This window comes from Rhododendron vialii, chromosome 8a (assembly GCF_030253575.1).
Source record: "Rhododendron vialii isolate Sample 1 chromosome 8a, ASM3025357v1".
NCBI lineage: Eukaryota > Viridiplantae > Streptophyta > Magnoliopsida > Ericales > Ericaceae > Rhododendron > Rhododendron vialii.
The window spans coordinates 16,916,799-16,935,857 of NC_080564.1; the positions used below are offsets into that span (position 1 = coordinate 16,916,799).

The window sequence follows — 19,059 nt, forward strand, 5'->3', positions numbered from 1 at the left end:
AGTTGAACATTTCCTACAAATTTATTAAGCCGAAGAAAATGACAGAAGCGAACAGAAAATCAGTAAAACAGTAGGGGTGACGTATATAAGAAAATGTGGAGAATGTGATGTAAAGGGAATGGCACATACTGAAACAATCACGGTTCATTTCCTGGACCAAAAACTTTGAATTGACAACTGGCATTATAGCGGAACGCCCATCAAATTTTAAAGCATGATAAGTACAAAACCACCACACTACAAATGAAGTTTAACTGGTGTAGGGAACACAACTATACACAGTGAAGGGAAACAAGTTGCAGCTGCCCATATACAACCTATGTTATGAATCTGGGGATTTAGCAAGGAAAAGAAAAACTACACAAAATCATATACATATTTAGCTTATTTGCTTTGGCATTTCCTGGTCTTTTCCTTAAATGTAAACCTTCTGGAAATCCGTCCAGAAATCCATAATCCAAATACGATCCAACGGGTAGGCGAGTCTCATTATTCAGACGCTGCAGTGGTTTTACAGATGGGGCAAGTACTTTTCTGCATAAGCCACTGCTTTATGCAGTAGATATGGTAAAAGTGTCCGCATTCCAGCTTTCCCACCTCATCGTTTCCTTCATAGTCCTCCTGCATTGGATAAACAAGAAAAGAAAAGTATATGCATCCTAAACTCCACAATGAAAGTACATAAATCCGATTCAATGTAGAATCCTGATAATAGAAACCTGAAATTAAAATGGTTGATGAACCAACCTGGCAAATGCTGCATTTCCGTTCCATTTCTGTGGGGAGTGGTGAAAACAAATTGTCCGAAAGCTTGGTTTTTCTAAGGCACTGAACAATCATGTCTTCTTTCAATCCTGTATTCACATACCCGATTCTATCACCAAGCTCAAGTAATTCCTGTTTACATCAGAAAATCAAAGAGATAAAACTTCAAATATCAGTTTACTAAAAGAAGGGCCAAAAAGGCATAGGCTGAGAAAACTAAAACACCTCGTAAGACATGTTATCAACATTAAGTCTCCAGTCCCTGTATCGATCAAACCCACCAGACCTTTCTCCCATCATAATACTACTCCGGAGCATCATCATCTGCAAACCAGCAAACTCTGTTTTAAATTATTTAGAAAGATCTTAACTCTGATAAAGTACAGAAGCTACCCTTAGTTACTATTCTTAGTTATTTCTCCACATACACATAGCACAGTCTTGCGTGAATTATAATAAATAGGTACTAAGTGGGTCCTAGCACCACAGAAAAGAGGAATAAAAAATGTAGAGCTTTAAACTGTGTTTCTGCAGGCAAGTAACATAACTAGCTGATTCAACGTAATCTTACTTTCAAGGGATAGTTGAACAGCATGCAAAGCAAAATGTTCCAATTACATTTGCGAGCAACTTGCTCAGGGAGAATCAGTTTTTTTATAAATGGTGCCCTTGCAGTTGCAGATTACTTACAGTTAGTTCCACTGTTACATCAAAGCATCTCCCACTCTCACTCCCTCTGAACTTTATTTCTTTCCAAACTTTCCAATGCATGGTTGCACTGAACCATATTTAAGTCTTCCAAACTTTACAAGCGAATAATTTCCAAAAACATTTTGACGAAGGAAATAAGATTTTACAAGTAGACAGAGTGGTTGGAAAGCTTCTAAAGTTCAAACCAAAATGCATGAGCTTCTTCTAGAAAGAGTCGAGACATAATATTCCAACTGACAGGTTGAGATTTTGCCAGTACGCTGTCATATTTCAAGCACAGCTTATCAGACTTTAAAGACTACAATTTCAAGCACAACTTCTCTGTTTTCTTCTTCTTTTTCCCTGTTTTTCCTTCTTCTCTGATTTGAATATTGGGATGCTACTCCCTCCGTTCCAATTTGTTGGTCCTCTTTGGGAGTGCATGCCATTTTGCAATTGATTATATCTTACAATCTATAATCTTTTTGGTGATTTTAAAAATTTTGTATAAAAGAGCTATTGAGATCTATCAAACAAAATTCATTTTTGACATAAAAAACCATTATAAATTAAGATATATAACCAATTTTTTGAGACTTCCAAAAAAGGAAAGAGGACCAACAATTTGGGACGGAAGGAGTATAATTTATGGTATTTTTAGTAAAGGCATCTATTTATGTTGCAAATTTCACCTGTATTAGAATTTATATTATTTTCTACAACTTGCATTTCGCTTTGATGAGGCACTTGCCTCGCCTCGTGCCTAGACTATGTGGCACGGACACGGATACAAACACGGGACACGACAATTCTAAAAAAATAGGGATACGGACACGGCGGGGAACGCGTCACGTGTATAAATAAATAAAAAAGTTTATATATATATATAGATATATATATATATATATATATATATATAATTTATGAAGCATTGTATATGTATAATTTCACAAATTGTATAAATTTTTTTCAAAGGCCTAATTACAGTTTAACCCAATTTTTTTTGAATAATTTCATATTAACCCCCCAAAATTAAAAATATTACATTTTAACCTCAGTCGTGTCCCTAGCATGTCCCCTACCAAAAAATAATAAAAACTATTGGACACGCCACGTGGCATGTCCAATACGTGTCCTCGCGTGTCCCCGTGTCCAATACGTGGATACGGCGCCCTATTGGAGTGTCGGTGCTTCATAGTGCCTAGGCTCTAGAGGACCATGGTGCCACACGCCTAGAGCCTTTTAAAACACTGCTACAGAGAATGTAATGTCTGCACTTCATCACAATGGCACGTCGGAGTTGGTACCCCTTCCGTATGGAAAAACCACCGTTGGGTGTCACGGGATGTTCACTGTCAAGTACCATCCTCATGGGTTTGTTGAGCACTACAAAGCTTGCCTTGCTACTGAAGGTTATACTCAAACACATGGTATAAGGAGACTTTTCCTCCCGTTGCCAGGATTAGTTTTGTTCGTCTTCGTAATCCTTTGCGGCCATTCTTGGTTGCTCTTTGTTTCAGTTGGATGTCAAAATTGTCTTTCTTCATGGAGATCTCCAGGAGGAAGTCTATATAAAGCAACCACCAAGGTTGCTCTAGGTAAGCCTAATCAGGTGTGTCATCTTCACAAAGCGAGTATGGCCTTAAACTATCTCCTAGAGCTTGATTTGACAAGTTTAGTGACGCAATTTTGCAATTTGGCATGCATCGATGTCATCATTCTGTATTCTGTCTCACATCTGACCGAGGGAAGATATTAATATATTATTGATTCGTTTATGTGGATGACATTAGAGGTGATCATAAAAAAGACATTGATCAGTTGAAAGGTTTTCTATAGTGTTAGTTTCATACCAAGGACTCGAAAAATTGCAATACTTCTTGGGTATAGAGGTCACAATCCAAAGATGATATTAGCTTCTCAGCGGAAACATGTGTTGGATATTCTAGAAACTGATTTGTTGCGAACTAGGCCTGTTGATGGATCCCAAAGGCAAACTCTATCTTGATCAGGGTAGGTTATTTTTAAATCCTGATCGGTTTCGTCACTTGTTGGTAAGCTAAACCATCTTACCATTATACATCGTGATATTTCGTTTGAAGTTAGTATTGTAAACCAATATATGTCTACTTCAAATGAGCCAAGTGGCTTGAGATGAGCTCATTCAAACCCAACTTGGTCACCAAATGAGCAAGCTCGAGCTTAATTTTTGAGCTCGTTAACTAAACAAGCCTAGCCCGAACTACCAATAGCTCGGCTTAGCTGAGCTCACAAGCTGAGACAATATATGTCGGACATAAAAAATATTTTTACTAGTCTTGTTAAACTTGACGACTGATAAACACATGGTCACAAGGCATGACTACCATGTGTCGGCGCCAATAGCAATGTAGTGCAACGCAGTAAGAATGGGGAAGTAGAAGAATTTATAGCAAAACGAATGCCTGGTGGATCTTTGTTTTTTTGATGTGGGATGAAAAGTTTCTCAACAAAAGCCTTCTACATCACTCCCACATCAGAAAAATAGAAACCTGGTATGGAGAGAATCCTCTATGAGTATACCACTTAGCCTTTCCGCCTATGCATTTCTCTCATGTGAGATCAAAACCAAGCTGTGGCGAGCGAGCTCGAGCCCATTTTTGGCAGCTCGTTTCGAGCTTGAGCCGAGCTCGAGCCAATCATTTTTCTTGCTAGCCGAGCTTGAGCCAAGCAATGCTTGACTCGGCTCGGATTGCTTGCAACCCTACTCCTCATCATCCACATTGGGAAGTTATTTTTAGAATTGTGAAGTATTTCAAGACTCATCCAATACATGGTCTATTCTACCGATATAGTGGACACTTAAGTGTTAAGGCTTTCACACATTCCGATTGGACAGGAGGACTATCTGATAGAAGATCCACTACTAGATGTTGTGCCTTCCTTGATAAAAATCTTGTCGATTGAAAAAGTAAGAAGCAGACAATGGTTCCATGGTCTAGCGCAGAAACAGAGTATAGAGCCATGGCCCACACGACATGTGAGATTATATGGGTGGGCTCTTTCATTGAGGAAATAAGACTCTGTGTGCACTTGTCTATGAATTTATATCGTGATAATTCATACCGTGATAATCAAGCAGCAATTCTCATTACATCCAATCCAGTATTTCATAAGAGGACTAAGCATATTAAAGTAGATTGTCATATTCTGCGAGAAAAGTTAGCGTCTGCGAGAAAAGTTAGTTGGTGGTGTGATAGCTACTCTCTTTGTGTCTATAGGTGTTCAGTTGGCTGGCATGTTTACTAAATTATAGTTCAAACCACCTTATAAAAAAATAATTATAGTTCGAACCACAATTGGAGTTTACTTTGTGACAAGTTAGGACTCGTTGATATTTATTCTTCAACTTGAGGGGGAGTGTTAGGAGTCATATGATATAAGTACTAGTGAGGGATGGTATTTGAATCCTTTTGTATCTAGTACCCAAACTACATACAATTCAATAAAATGTGTATTAGGGGTTAATTAACACCCTAAACACTTTTTTCCCTTCTCTCAAACATCAAAGTTCATTCTGCCAAATAATAGTGGTTTCAATGCTTTTACCAAACAAATCATTCATCTTCAACTCATTTATGAAGTTTTCTTTATGTATTCCATTGCCGAAAAGCTTCCTTACAATGTTTTTGTCAAGACATTAGGATGTTCACTATTACTTTAAGGTTGTCAAGGTGTATGTAATTATGACCAACTTCAATGAATTTAAGAGTTTTTGTTTTTTGCAGTCTAAGGGTTTTGCAGCCACCAATGCAAAATGTCCATGTCTTTAATCATTTAATGTTGCTACTGACAATCACAACACTTCAAAACTTCTACTTTTCATGCAGCAACTTTTTAAATCATGTCTTGGTTAAAAATGGTCTCTTAATCAAGAATTACCATGTCTTAATATCTTCCTTGATGTGTCACGAGTCACAACTAAAACAAGTAGGATTTGCTTCCACTGGTTTTATATCAAGCCTTCGCAAGACCAAGCAAATGGCTTCCTAGTAAAAGGCCAACCTAATCAACTATTTAACTAGTTCAGCTATGTAAGCCATCACTGGTTTTATATCAAGCATTCACAAGACCAAGCAAATGGATTAGATTTGAATCCATATTATTTAAGAATCGATTATAATAAGATATATGATCAATCATATACTTAACAATCCCTATATAAAAAAGTAAGATTATTATTGTTATATTAGAAAAGAAGTTAGATTATTATTTTTTATAAAAAAAGAAATTGAGGAGGGAAACCGTGCTAAAAATTTTAGTTTTGCAAAGCCATCAGGTCTCACACATTTTGACTCTTCTAGCTTGTTTCTGTTTTTCCATATAAAGTGGGTTGCAATAAGCCAATAAAGAAAAAAAATTGCCGTCTTATTTTTTTCGAAAAAGGAGATTCACGATATATGCCAGTCTGCAAATTCGGCTTATCTAAAAGAGTAGTTGATGTACTTATTCATAAAGAAAGACTAATTTCTCTTAATCAATTAATAATTATGATAATCTACACTCCTGAGGACCTCCTTCCTAGTAAAAGGCCAAACTAATCAACTATTTAACTAGTTTAGCTATGTAAGCCAACCATAGGTACATTTGGCTATCCAAACAACAAGTCATTTCAAATAAGCTAATGACTCCACGTAGCCGACTGGGCCAACGGGCATTCCAAAAACCTCAGAACGGATCAAATTAACAACACTGAGTATTATGTAATTTGCAAAACTTTGGTCACAGAAGAACTTGTTAATCTAATTAGCCAGAAGTATGGCATGATCTAATAACCCAACTTTAAAAGATAATTCTTTACATCAGTAGTAAATATTAACTATTGTCTGTAGTGAAGGAACAAAGAACCTATTAACTCTTTAAATGTTCGTATAGTAATAGTAAATCAAATAACAATCTACTTCATAATGTTGGAGTTTGTCTCACATCGGTTAATTATCTCCTCCAAAACTAGTATATGAGCCTGGGCAGCCTCTCCACTTCAGAGCTAGAGTTTCGGAGAATTTGTTCTCCCTTGTTTATGCCATAAGTGCACCGTCATTTGTTGTGATCAATGTGTTATGAATCGTTTATTTACATCTCCAATTGTGAGTCGGGGGTTCCCACATTAGTTAATTATCTCCTCCAAAACTAGTACCTCTCTACTCATTGCCAGTTGGTTTTGAATTGGATGCTTTAAGATGGTATCAGAGCTACGGTTTAGGAGAGTTTGTTCCCAATTGTTTGTACCATAAGTGCATCATCATTTGTTGTGATCCATGTGTTATGGATTGATTGTTTACCTCTCCACTTGCGAGTCGGGTGTCACACGTGCGGGGGTGTAAGAGTTTGTCCCACATCGGTTAATTATCTCCTCCAAAACTAATATATGAACCAAGGCGGCCTCTCCACTCATTGCCAATTGGTTTTGAGTTGGATGCTTTAACAATCTAAATAATAGAACGGCACACAAAAAACGGATAACCATTGACCACATTATTAAATATCAAATTGCTAAATACTGCAAATTAATCCCGAAACTCTACACTTCCTATTGTAATAAATCAGAAATTTGCACAAGGCTTTTTGGTCTCTGACATCAAAAAATAAGATTGCAATAACAAAGCGTACATGTAAGAATATGCTCCTACTTAGTGGAACAAGAAAGACATGGATCCTTTTACGCAATCTCCTCGCTTTGTTTTTTATATTTCAAAATTCAAATACATCTACTCGCTTTGTTTTTATATAACAATGCTTGCACTACAGGGGCTAATCAACTGATGTGACAACATACATTTGTGCATATGCATGTACTCAAGAGCTTAAGCATGCCATGTGATTATCACGTCGTAATATTGAAATCCGGTGGGATTTATCCAAAGATGGCTCCTTTCAGGTGAAATCCTATTATCAATTTTTTTTGGTAAGGGGTACTTCTTTTCCTTGGAAAGCAATTTGGAAGACGAATGCGCTTTAAAGGTGAGTTTTTTTGTTTGGTGTGTGGCTCAGAGCAAGATTCTTACCATTGATCCGAAAGCGGAGAATCATTGTCAATTGGTGTTGTATGTGCAAAAGGGATGCGGAGTTGGTTGATCATCTCCTCATTCATTGCCAGGTGGCTCGGGAGCTTTGGACTATGGTACTTTCGGTTTGCTATGCGATGGGTCATGTCAAGGAGTGTGATGGAACTCTTAATCACTTGGAGAGGTGCAAAAGTTGGAAAGAGGCGGAAGCAAGTTTGGTTTTTGATCCCTCTTTGTTTAATGTGGATCATTTGGTGGGAAAGAAACTCGAAATGCTTTGAACGAAAAGCCTTTATTTGGAATCAAAAGTTTTATGGTGAATAGTTTGTTTAGTTGGGACTAGAGAGAGATGTGATCTTCTCTTCAACAATTTTTAAATTGGTTTGAGCTTTTCTTTTCTCTTGGAAGTGTATACGGCCTTTTTGTCTCATGGCTTATTTGTATACGGGCGGCATTCCTTTAATGCCTTCTTTTAATATAATTATTTACTTATCAATGAAGTATGGTAATGTGCACATAAATTGAATTGGGTCTCTAGGCCTACCCTCTCTGATGCCATTTGACTTTGATTTGGGGGCATGGTTTTGCACTCTATGCTGGCAGTTCGTAGCAGGGAATTGGAACTAGCAGTTCCGATGTCTTCTTTGTCTGGCTTGCTCTTGCTTCAAACGAGTAGAGAAACCTGACCCTCAAAGAGCGACTTGAAAGTCAAAGCCCGAAACTGGGCCTAAACATCTATGCCTTCCTAACGGGTCATCCCAAGGTCAACTACAGCTTCATTCCTCATGTGCATCTGCTGAAACTTGGCACTCCAGGCTTCGGCATCCCTCCATCTCTCTTTTCCTTTATATTGGATTTCTTAACCTCGAAGAGAATGCAGACATGAAGGGGAATCAAACTATTCAATGAAAGAGAGTCAAGCTCCTCGGATAAAATAAGCTTTCAAAAGGCAGGATCGAAGAAGAAAGAGAATGGAATTTCACATTCAGTAAGGGAATCGGCCAATAGGCTCTGTCAGAAGGGATCAGGGTCGATAACTCATAGGTGGCTCAGAGGCGTCAGTGACTCGATCGCGCAGCTACCAAACTGAAGAAAAGCGAGGAGTGAAGCGTGTCTAGAAAAGGCTAAATCTGGTTCTGAGGTAAATGACTATAAGTTTTTGGATTGAAAAGCGAAGAGAATTAGATTCTTTCTATAGGGTTGCTCTTTTGACTAAAGTGAGGAAACCATTAGGTTCTGAAGGATGCGAGAGCAAACTCAACTGTTAAGTTGAGGATGCGAGCCCTAATCAGTAAGCTAAGGAGAGGAATGGTCTGCCGACAATCTAAAGTAAGCGGGCCACTGCTAATGGAATCGACTCCTAAGGAAGAGGGGCACCCATGTGACGAAGTTATGAACCTCGTACTCGTCTCTCTTTTCTTTCACCTCCTATTTTGAATAGGCAAGACGCACAAAAGCAAAGAAAGGAACTGGGTCACAATGGGAAGGGTCAATCAACCTTTTCCGATTCTAGTAGGGAAGAGTCTCAGTCTTTCAAAGCATATCTGTCTGATTGCCTTGAATTTCTTTCAAAAGCTTCCCATTACTCCTAAAAGACTTTTTCGTTAAGGTAGTCAAGAAGTTGAGATTCTAGCCGGGGGTTCTATTTCCCCTATATTTGAAAGAGGATCCGCCTCTTGGACGCCGGGAAGCTTGCCCCTTGAGACTGGGTCCTTCGTTTGGTACTGCCCTTTTCCTATCCACTTTGGAATTCCTCGTTGCTTTCCCCTTTGATCTGTGCCAATCATATAGCTGCAATTTCCATCAATTGACTTTCCCAGATGGATATACCTCTGCATTCTCTCATTCGAATTGGGATGTTGTAGGGAGTGATGTCATTCAAGCTGTTAGTTCTTTTTTTGAGACTGGTTTCTTGCCTCGACAATGGAATTGTACAGCCTTGTTTGATCCCAAAACTTGCAAACCAATGCGCCTTCTAAGTATAAGCAAGGGCGAGGGGGCCGCTTTCTTCTAGGGTCAACTCCCCGGTTAGCTTCTTTGCTCTCTAGCCAGCAGTCGCTCCTCTTCTTCCCTTCGGCATCTTGTCCTGGGCAGATTGTACTCCGCCCTCGACAAATGGTCGGCGTCTTCTACAGGGGGTGGCTGGGCCATCCTTTGATTCTCTCTTTTGGGTACTTTTTTGTTGCAAAGCTTGAACTTCCACAGCTCTTTAACCTTCCTATTTGTTTTGTTCTTGTTCAATTGCACAGCTAAGTGTTTCTCCAGCTCTTTTGGGTGCCTCATGGAGCTGTTTATGCTTCCTTCATAGGTTGCTTAAGAGTTCTTGCCCAGGGATCGCACTAAAGAGCTCCGTTTTCTGTCCCGAAGCAGCTGAGCGATAGCTCTTCGATCGCTATATTCTTGCAATAGCGAAACCCTTTAGTCTTATTCTTTTGTTCCCGAACAATGATCATTCATTAGGCCGGCCCAACCAAACATGGAAAGCCCAGTCCAACAGGTATAGGAGAGCCACTATTTCAGTGGTATTCTGAGAGCAGCCACTTTGTGCATATTGCCAAAGTTTAGGCCTGACTCCAATCCTCCCCCGCTCATACCCCCAATGATTGGAGACTACATGGGTTCTGTTATTGTTGTTGTTTTTACTTATCAAAAAAAAAATTGTTAAAGAAGAGACAAAAACATATTCAAGAGATGTTAGAGCTCCTTCCACCAATCGTTTGTTCAAGAATTACGCGTTCCTACACATACAAAGAAGTCAGGGTACCTTGACTAAGAAAAATCTAGGAAAAAAAGTAAGCTATGGACATTGGTTTGCTCATGTGGCCACTTGTTACAAACAAGGTTCGAACGGATTGAAGCTAGTACAAGGAAGTATTGAAGAAATTATCCAATCAAAATATTCACATAGATCACTAAAGAAACAAATCATGTACCTGAACTCCTGTCAACGAGGAGTACAGAATCAGAGAATCTAATAAGGAAGATCATGGTGGAAACTCAACTTCCTATATGGAATGAGATATCACCTAACTCAAACTCTACATCTTAGACTTCAACACCTGGACCTCCCATATTTGAATAAATAGAATCCCCATGAAAGATTATCACCCTCTTTCCCCTCTTTCCTGAATTATAGAATTGACAAAGGCTACCTTTCAACGTCTACATATTTATAAGCACATATCAATATATGCTCAAGAGTGGATACTTTTTGATAATGTATTTGTACCAAATACAGTACACCAAGAAAATTACACGAGAAAAAGCTATTAATCACCAAACAGAAGCATGACAATCGTGATTGCACAACATTTTCATTACTTAGCTTCCAATTTAAATGGGAAAGAACCATTTCAAAAGGATTTCATTTAAAAATAACTACCTTAGTAAATAACAAGTAAAAATTAGCATACAGCAACCTAAGAAACTCCATGAATGTAATGACAAATGAACTGCCCTCCCTTATTTTTCAAGTAATTTCTATATCCCCCTCCCGTCAAGTAGACACAAATGCTGTTATTTTCGGCTAATATGACAAATGCCCTTGAAATACTAGGTAAGTTAAGCCTTTTTTGTTTTTTCACAGTTAAAGCTATAATAGCAGAATCAAACTAGACTTTGGTTACACTTTGATCAAGTCCGTATAACAACTTATGCATCTTACATTTCAGTAATTTGCTTTTAGAAGAATGACATTTGCACAATTATCTTGTTCTTTTTCCATCTCCTAAATGTATATCCATTGCCTCAGAAAAGACACATTGTCAGTGACTTATTTTGTTTGAAAAAGAAGTCCATGTAAATTATGTAATTACTTCTCATTATACCTTAATTTATGTTTGATCGAACTTTACTTTCTCGTGACTTATTTTGGATTGTTCATACTTTGATCAAATTTTCGTAACTACTCACAAATCTTATATGTTGGTAATCATTGTTTATCTGCTTTTTAAAATATCACTGTTTATCACTTAATGTATCTCGTCATTTTTTCTCTCATGCATGCATTTTTATGAACAGAAGACACATGTAGGTCGCTAATCCACCATAACAAAAAGAAAATTTGTCGTGACTTTTTAACCATACCAAATTGAGCCTTGTGTCCCAATTAATAGGGTCGGCTACATGAATCCTATTTTTCCATTGGGTCAAGTCTAGAGCTATCTGTTCACTGCTTAATTCGGACTTGGATAACAACCACTAGATGCACAAATGTCATCTATGTGCAATTCCATCCCCCTCCTTTGTGAAATGAAACCATTATTTAAAAGCATAACGTACGGATAGTAAGCATAATATTTCAGAATTTTTGTTAGTACAAAAAAATGGAAGTGTAGTTGTGGTACCGTCAGTGGCGGAGCCAGGATTTTGATCCAAGGGGGGCCGGATTAATAGACATGTATTTTTTTATCGGAACGTATACTTATTATATCATAAAATTTTTGTTTTACAATACATTACAATTGTATATTGAAAGGATTCTAGCATAATGCAGTTAAAATATACTCAAATCCTTCTGAATCACGACATCTAAAGTCAGTTTAGGTCTCCCTCTTCCCGTAGCCCTACCATCCACTATCATGTCATTCTTCTTGACTACTGCATCTACAGATCTACGGTGATGACCAAACCACCTTAATCTATTTTCTCTCAACTTATCCTATATAGGTACAATTCCTACCATTCTGTATTTTCAACTTTTGGCTCCATCTGTGTTTAACCTAAACCAAAGATACACGTGCATCCAACCAATCATGTCTGTCTATAAGTCCCCTTTTAATAAGGACCACCTTATTTTAATAAAATGCAGACCTCCCTTTCCCGATCGAATTTCAACGATCCGAGCCGCTCAATGTGTTCAGAATGTGATTTTAAGAGTACCCGCGCGGAATCAGCAAAAAGAAAGACCGGAAAGGGCTTCATCCGAGTGGTGTTTGTTTGTTTTTTATCGAACGGTTCAAATAAAAACTGCTCAAATCAAGCCCTTCCCGATCATTTTTTTTGCCGATTTCTCATGGGTACCCTTAAAATCACATCTGAACACATTGAGCGGCTCGAATCATCAAAATTCGATCGGGAAAGGCAAAAAATGGGGAGGTCCGCATATAAGGTCTTTATTTTAAGGTCCTTACTTGAAGATATATATATATAGATGGATAGATAGATAGATAGACCAATCATGTTTATATATATCGGGGCGGTTCCGGAAACCCTTAAAAAAAACCCCCCAAATCTTAATCTCATAGTTCCCGATCAAATTTTGATGATCCGAGCAGCTCAATGTACTCAGAATGTGATTTTAAAGGTGCACGCGAGAAATCGGCAAAAAAAATAACCAGGAAAGGTGCACGTGAGAAATTGGCGAAAAAAATAACCGGGAAGGGTTTGATTTGAGCAGTTTTTTATTGAACCGTTCAATAAAAAACTGTTCGGATGAAGCCTTTCCCAGTCATTTTTTTTGCTGATTTCTCGCACTACCCTTAAAATCACGTTCTGATTATATTGAGCGATTCGGATCATCAAAATTCGAAAATCCCCCCAAGTTCCCGATCGAATTTTGATGATTAGAGCCGCTCAATGTAATCAGAATGTGATTTTAAGGGTACCCGCAAAAAATCAGCAAAAAAAAATGACCGGGAAAGGCTTCATCCGAACAGTTTTTTATTGAATTTTATTGAACGGTTCAATAAAAAACTGCTTAAATCAAGCCCTTCCCAGTTGTTTTTTTTGCCAATTTCTCATGGGCACCCTTAAAATCACGTTTGAACACATTGAGCAGCTCGGATCATCAAAATTTGATCGGGAGCTATGAGATTAAGATTTGGGGGGGTTTTTTAAGGGTCACTAAAACCGCCCCATATAATATATATATATATACATATATATACGCACGGGCTTACCGTGTGGGACTCCCCTTTCCTGATCGAATTGCGACGATCCGAGCCACTCAAAGTGTGCAGAACGTGATTTTCAGGGTACCCGCGAGAAATCGGCAAAAAAAATGATCGGGAAGGGCTTGATCCGAAAGTTTTTTACTGAACCGTTCAATAAAAAACTGTTCGGATGAAGCCTTTCCCGATCTTTTTTTTGCTGATTTCTCACAGGTACCCTTAAAATCACGTTCTGATCACTTTGAGCGGCTCGGATCGTCGTAATTCGATCGGGAAAGGGGAGTCCCGCACGGTAAGGCCGTGCGGGATCCCTTAGGAGATCCGGACTCTGTGTGTGTGTATATACACACAGACACAATATATATATACACACACACACAATATATACACACACACGCACGTGTATATATACACACACAGAGTCCGGATCTTCTAAGGGATCCCGCACGGCCTTACCGTGCGGGACTTCCCTTTCCCAATTCAGTAAAATACTGCTCGGATCAAGCCCTTCCCTTCATGATCATTTTTTTTACTGATTTCTCGCGGGTACCCTTAAAATCACGTTCTGCACACTTTGAACGGCTCGGATCGTCGCAATTCGATCGGGGAAGGGGAGTCCCGCACGGTAAGGCCGTGCGGGATCCCTCATTGGATCCTGAGTGTGTGTGTGTGTCTATCCTACCAAGAGATAAGTTGTTGCAATGGTTGAGATTACTTTAATCTAAGGGTTGAGGTTCATTTTCCTCCTTTCAGTAAACTGCTAACACTCTTTGCACATAACACAATTGCCATCCCATCAATTGTCTATCATCTCATGCCTTAAGTGTACCCAATTAATTAATACATCACATGTCTATTCTTTTAGCATGAATAAATTCTTATTGCTTAATAATTATAGAAAACACAATCTGACTGCTTAATAATTAGAAAAAATGATACTCCCCCATAAACGTTGAACCCTTCTACAGCCACCGACCACATGGGGACCAATTGTCCACTGACGGCCACGCAGGGCCCACTTCGGGTTTGGCGCAAAAAATTTGAGCCGTTCAATTTTTTTTTTTTAAAAATCGAGTGGCCCCGTGAAAAATTAGCTCAATCCAATGTATGTAGGTGCTCGATCCAATGTTCCTTTTTTTCATTCAAATTTCAGATCCTTTAATTTGAATGAAAAATGGGAAGATTGAATCGAGTACCTACACATATCAGGTTGAGCTGATTTTTCACAGGGCCACACGGTTTTTTTTTAAATTATTGAACAGCTCGGATTTTTCGTCCGGGACCCAAGTTGGGCCCCACGTGGCTGTCGGTGGACAATCGGTCCCCATGTGGTCTGTGGCCGTAGCTTTTTCGATAAACGTCCACGCCAGTGATCTTATTTTGTTCTCAATTGTGCTATACGCACAGATAAATTACACAGATTTTTTGCGGGGCCCACCCTGATCCCGCAAGGATGATTCGAACTACTCATTTTTCTTAAATTATTTTTTTAGGAAGTTAGTTTCGCCTTACGAATTTAGAAAAAGCCATTATCGATATCTGATTCAGATAATATTTTGCAGGAATGCACAAAAAAAAAAAATCAAGAATATTGAGCGGTTCAGATCATTTTTGCAAGATTCAAAGTGGGCCCCACACGACATCTGTGCAACAATTGTGCCTATTTATTTTGTCAGTGTAAACAAACTTTTTTGGGATTGAAAAAAACGAGTCCAACTGCCAACTGATTTCCTTTTCCTTGGACGTTAATAACAAAGACTGATTTCATTCTTGCTTATAAAATGCTACTCCCTCCGTCCCAATTTGTTTGTCCACTTTTTGACTTTTAAGTGTCCCAAAATATTTGTCCAATATGAGTTTGACTTGTTAAAATTTCCTTAATACCCTTTCTCTTTCAAAAAATAATGCATTGGAGAATGTCCACTCCCATTTAATGCTAGGAAATTGAGGGGTATTCTTGGAAAATCAAAACTCTTAAAGAGCAATCATTATGTTCCCTTAAAAAGTTGGTTTTTCAAAAATGGACAAACAAATCGGGACGGAGGGAGTATAACGGTCTAATAGTTGGGATTTAAGTACTATTGTTTAGGTTGTAGTTCTTCTGACAACTTATGGTTCTGAAATTCGTAACTAAATGGCCTTTTAGTTCGATTATGTGTTATTGTAGCAAAATGATAATTTGTACATCCGATTAAAAAAATATGATAATTGGTACATCTATTTGCATTTTGTGTTTGTTAATGGGATTATTTGAGAGAACATTAAGTACCAAGTATTTTATTTTGTGATGGAAAATTGGTCATAATTTTAAGACCTCTCAAAATAGTTTAATTTCCATTCTTACAATTTGGTAGCATCATTAAGCACAGATCACAGCCACCTAAAAACTTTTGCTGCGGAGTGTCATAGGCAAGGATAATTCGCTAGTGTACATATATAAGGATAGGCACAAATTAGAGAGCCCCATAGGATGTGCATACGCATCACGAAATAGCTCAATTATATTTTATTGAACTAATTGATGACAACATCCGTTTTCTTAACACAACCAACAGAACTAAATAGGAGGAGAAACCTAGACAACACTTTCTAAAATAAGGGAGTGCAGTGCTATTTGTCAATCGCAGGGGAGACCCTATAGTTGTCAGAAATCTCAAGGGAGGGCTGTGCAATTTACCAAAAAAATATGAAAAAGATGTATGTGACAAACCTCTGCAAGACCTTCAGGAGAAGGATGCCGAATATGACGATGATACCTTGATCCAAACACATCTAATTCTGAGCGTCTCATTTCAAAGTAACTGTCAGAATCCATAAAAGACATGGGTTCAAGGTTCACCATTCTTCTTGTGGAACATGAAGCGCGCTGTCAATGCAATAGAAGTAAAGCAGTTTCAAAAAGCATACACATCACTAAATAAAGCACAGTAACTAAGAAAGCTGCATTAAAGGAAAAGTAACATATTCATGTACCACTGAAAGGGAATGACAAAACATGTTTTTATACAAACGATCAAGACACTAAAGACACAAGGCATGAAATCTATGCAGCACAGACACATCGCCGGATCGGTGTTGGACACTTGGCAGACACTGACACTCTGTGGACACATGTCTGACACTCAAATCAAAAGTGTCCTATATTGTTTTTCAATTTTTTTCCATTTGGACACTTGGTGACACTCTAGAAAACACGAGGACACCCTCAAAACACTCTATGGACACTCATGGGAATCTTATTTTCTTGGCATAGATGATGGTTGATTGAATATAAAGATATGTGTTTGTGGTAAAAAAATAAAATAAAATTCATTGAAAAACCTACATATGAATTATGTACTGGTAAAAATAAAATAAAAAAAGACGTATGATATTCTCATTGTAATTAGAGGCTTCTATATTGTTTCGTATTTCTACAATGAAATCCGCACAAAAAAAAATTGTAAGTGTGACCCCGACGAGTGGTGTCCTCCAATTTTTTGAGATTTACCTGTCACAGTGTTGGTGTCATATCTGTGTTTTGTCGCGTGTCCGTGTCGGTGCTACATAATATGAAATACTAAAATGATTCATGAGACCTTCATGCACATTACTAAATTGAAAAGATGCAATAAAATTTCAGAACAAGGATAAAATGGTATATCAACTAAGGAAAAAATACAAGAACGGCCCCAACTACAGTATTTTTTTCTGAAGGAGTTGGGAAAAATAAAGAAATCAACATACAATATACCTATCTGAAACTGGTCAGTTCGTCAACATTAGGCAGGAGAAGGATACCCTTTTTTTCCTATCAAAGAAAAGTAAGATGTCTCTTCATCTTAGCCTATAGATCGTTATATGAACAAACACGACGAAGAGGAAAGCATTCCGTACAGTTCTAGTGATTAATCCCGTAAACATTAAGCTACCCAAAGATATCAAGTCAGTTCACGCCAGAAAATTAGCAAATTAGCAGAAGTGAGGAGCAATTTTCTTAAGTAAATCCCTGAATCTATGACCCAGGTATGAAAATCAACTAAACACTTCAGCCTGCATTCAAAGTTGGCAACCCAAAAAAGCATAAATCCCAGAACTACCCCATTAAGTTTGGCACTATCCCACAAGGGATAGATTTCAATTGAATCGACAACTAAAATGACATTTCAAGTGACACCCATCCAACAGAAATAATAATTTCAGTTACTATTAATCACCATTTTTTTTCCTTTGCCAATCCTATAGTATTCGAAAAAAAGAAATACAGAAACAAAAATCAAGAGCAAAAACCAAAACCCACAAAATTTTAGGAAGTGCGCGTTGAGAGAGAGAGAGAGAGAGAGAGAGAGGCGGTTAGTGAAATGAAGAGTACAGAGTACCTGTCTCTGATTCATCTTGTCGGCGTCAACTCTCTCCGTTGCTGAAATAGGCCTTGTTGATACAACACAATCAACAGCGGCAGCATCGGTGCCTAACCCAATCCCGGGCCCACAACCAACATCGGGAACAACAACAGAAGACGCCGGTACTGATGATGACGCGTTCATAGTAGTTTCCCCATCATCAACTTGATTGGGGACTCTGCTTTTCTTCTTCTGCCTCTGCTTCTGCTTCTTCTTCCCTTCCCAATTCGCAGGCGTTTCCCGCTCAGCTACCTGCGACGACACCGTAAAGACGCATCCGAGCCTCCTGAATGACGCGGGAGGCGTGAAATTCATCTTTTTGAGGGTATTGATTGCTTTGGTGGTGGAGAGGAGTAGAGAAGAAATCGAGGATTTAGGGCTAGTGGATTGGATTGAATTCCAAGGAATTTGTTGGGGGTTCGGTGGATCTGTTTCGGAGATGGGTTGGTTTCTGGGTTTTCTGCAACGACTGTCTTCCGCTATTGTTGAGGTATCTGGAACAACCGAAGACATGACGACGATTTCTCCGGTGTTTTTTTCCTTTTTGTTCTTTTGTTTGGAGAAAGGAAAATACAATTTGTACATGAAGCTCTGCAGATAATATAGGAGTAGAATATAGAGGGGAATTTTTGCTTACACGTCTTGTTTTCGGCCATTTTTTAACTTACGCATTCTTTATTTTATTATTGAAATACGTACAACCTTTGAATTTAACGGCCTGTTTGCAATGGCCTAACCACGTATTGAAGTTTAGTGATAATTACACACCTTATATTGTCTACCAATTTTTTTTCTACTCCCTCCGTCTCATTTAATAGTTTCTCGTTCTATTCTAATCGAATTAGGTACTAGTTATATTTTCAAATTGATAATGAATTTGTGGGTTATCCGCCCCGTGGTGAGCGCCGTCATATTTTCTTTTTCTTTGAAAATTCAGCAAGCAACGCGTTCAATTTGGAGTCGCCACTCGGATTTTATTGGTTTGCCACCCGAGGAACCAAACTTGAATGAAATCCGTCGCTTTTATTTTTAGAAAAGACTTTATTTCTTTTTACCGGTCCATCATTACCAGAGACAACGTAGGTTTAGAAGTTAGATTACGAGAGGTAAAGGGTTTTAAGGCACCCCATCGCCCGACACGAGAGTCGGTTTCTACTTAGTGCTTGCGGGATTTCAAAATCATTTTGTAACTTAACTTTTAAACAAGTAGGGAAAGGTGAACAATAATGGGGGATTGAAACACATTACGAGTGAGTGTATGCTTGTGAGCAGTGTGCAGCTACTGCC

General features: G+C 38.4%; 1 protein-coding gene and 1 non-coding gene across 2 annotated transcripts; one reads left to right on the top strand and one right to left on the bottom strand.

Annotated features, from left to right (window-relative positions):
• Window positions 1–147: 147 nt before the first annotated feature.
• On the bottom strand, window positions 148–18,386 carry LOC131336477 (uncharacterized). Its single transcript, XM_058372337.1, has 5 exons — window positions 17,749–18,386; window positions 16,101–16,256; window positions 991–1,089; window positions 748–897; window positions 148–621 (listed from the first exon to the last, which is right to left on the bottom strand). Exons 1-5 carry the CDS (start codon window positions 18,355–18,357, stop codon window positions 490–492), a joined length of 1,146 nt encoding a protein of 381 aa, XP_058228320.1. The 5' UTR covers window positions 18,358–18,386; the 3' UTR covers window positions 148–489.
• Window positions 7,989–8,096, top strand: LOC131299303 (small nucleolar RNA snoR100). Its single transcript, XR_009190688.1, has one exon. It is a non-coding gene; the product is annotated as a small nucleolar RNA snoR100 (small nucleolar RNA).
• Window positions 18,387–19,059: the final 673 nt, after the last annotated feature.

Bases quoted from the DNA above. Each gene is read 5' to 3' on its own strand.
- LOC131336477 (XM_058372337.1), bottom strand. From the start codon at position 18,357: ATGTACAAATTGTATTTTCCTTTCTCCAAACAAAAGAACAAAAAGGAA. The intron at 898-990 runs GTGTTTTAGTTT...TGATGTAAACAG, and splicing joins TTGATAACATGTCTTACGAG to GAATTACTTGAGCTTGGTGA. The intron at 622-747 runs GTTGGTTCATCA...TATCCAATGCAG, and splicing joins GGAAATGCAGCATTTGCCAG to GAGGACTATGAAGGAAACGA.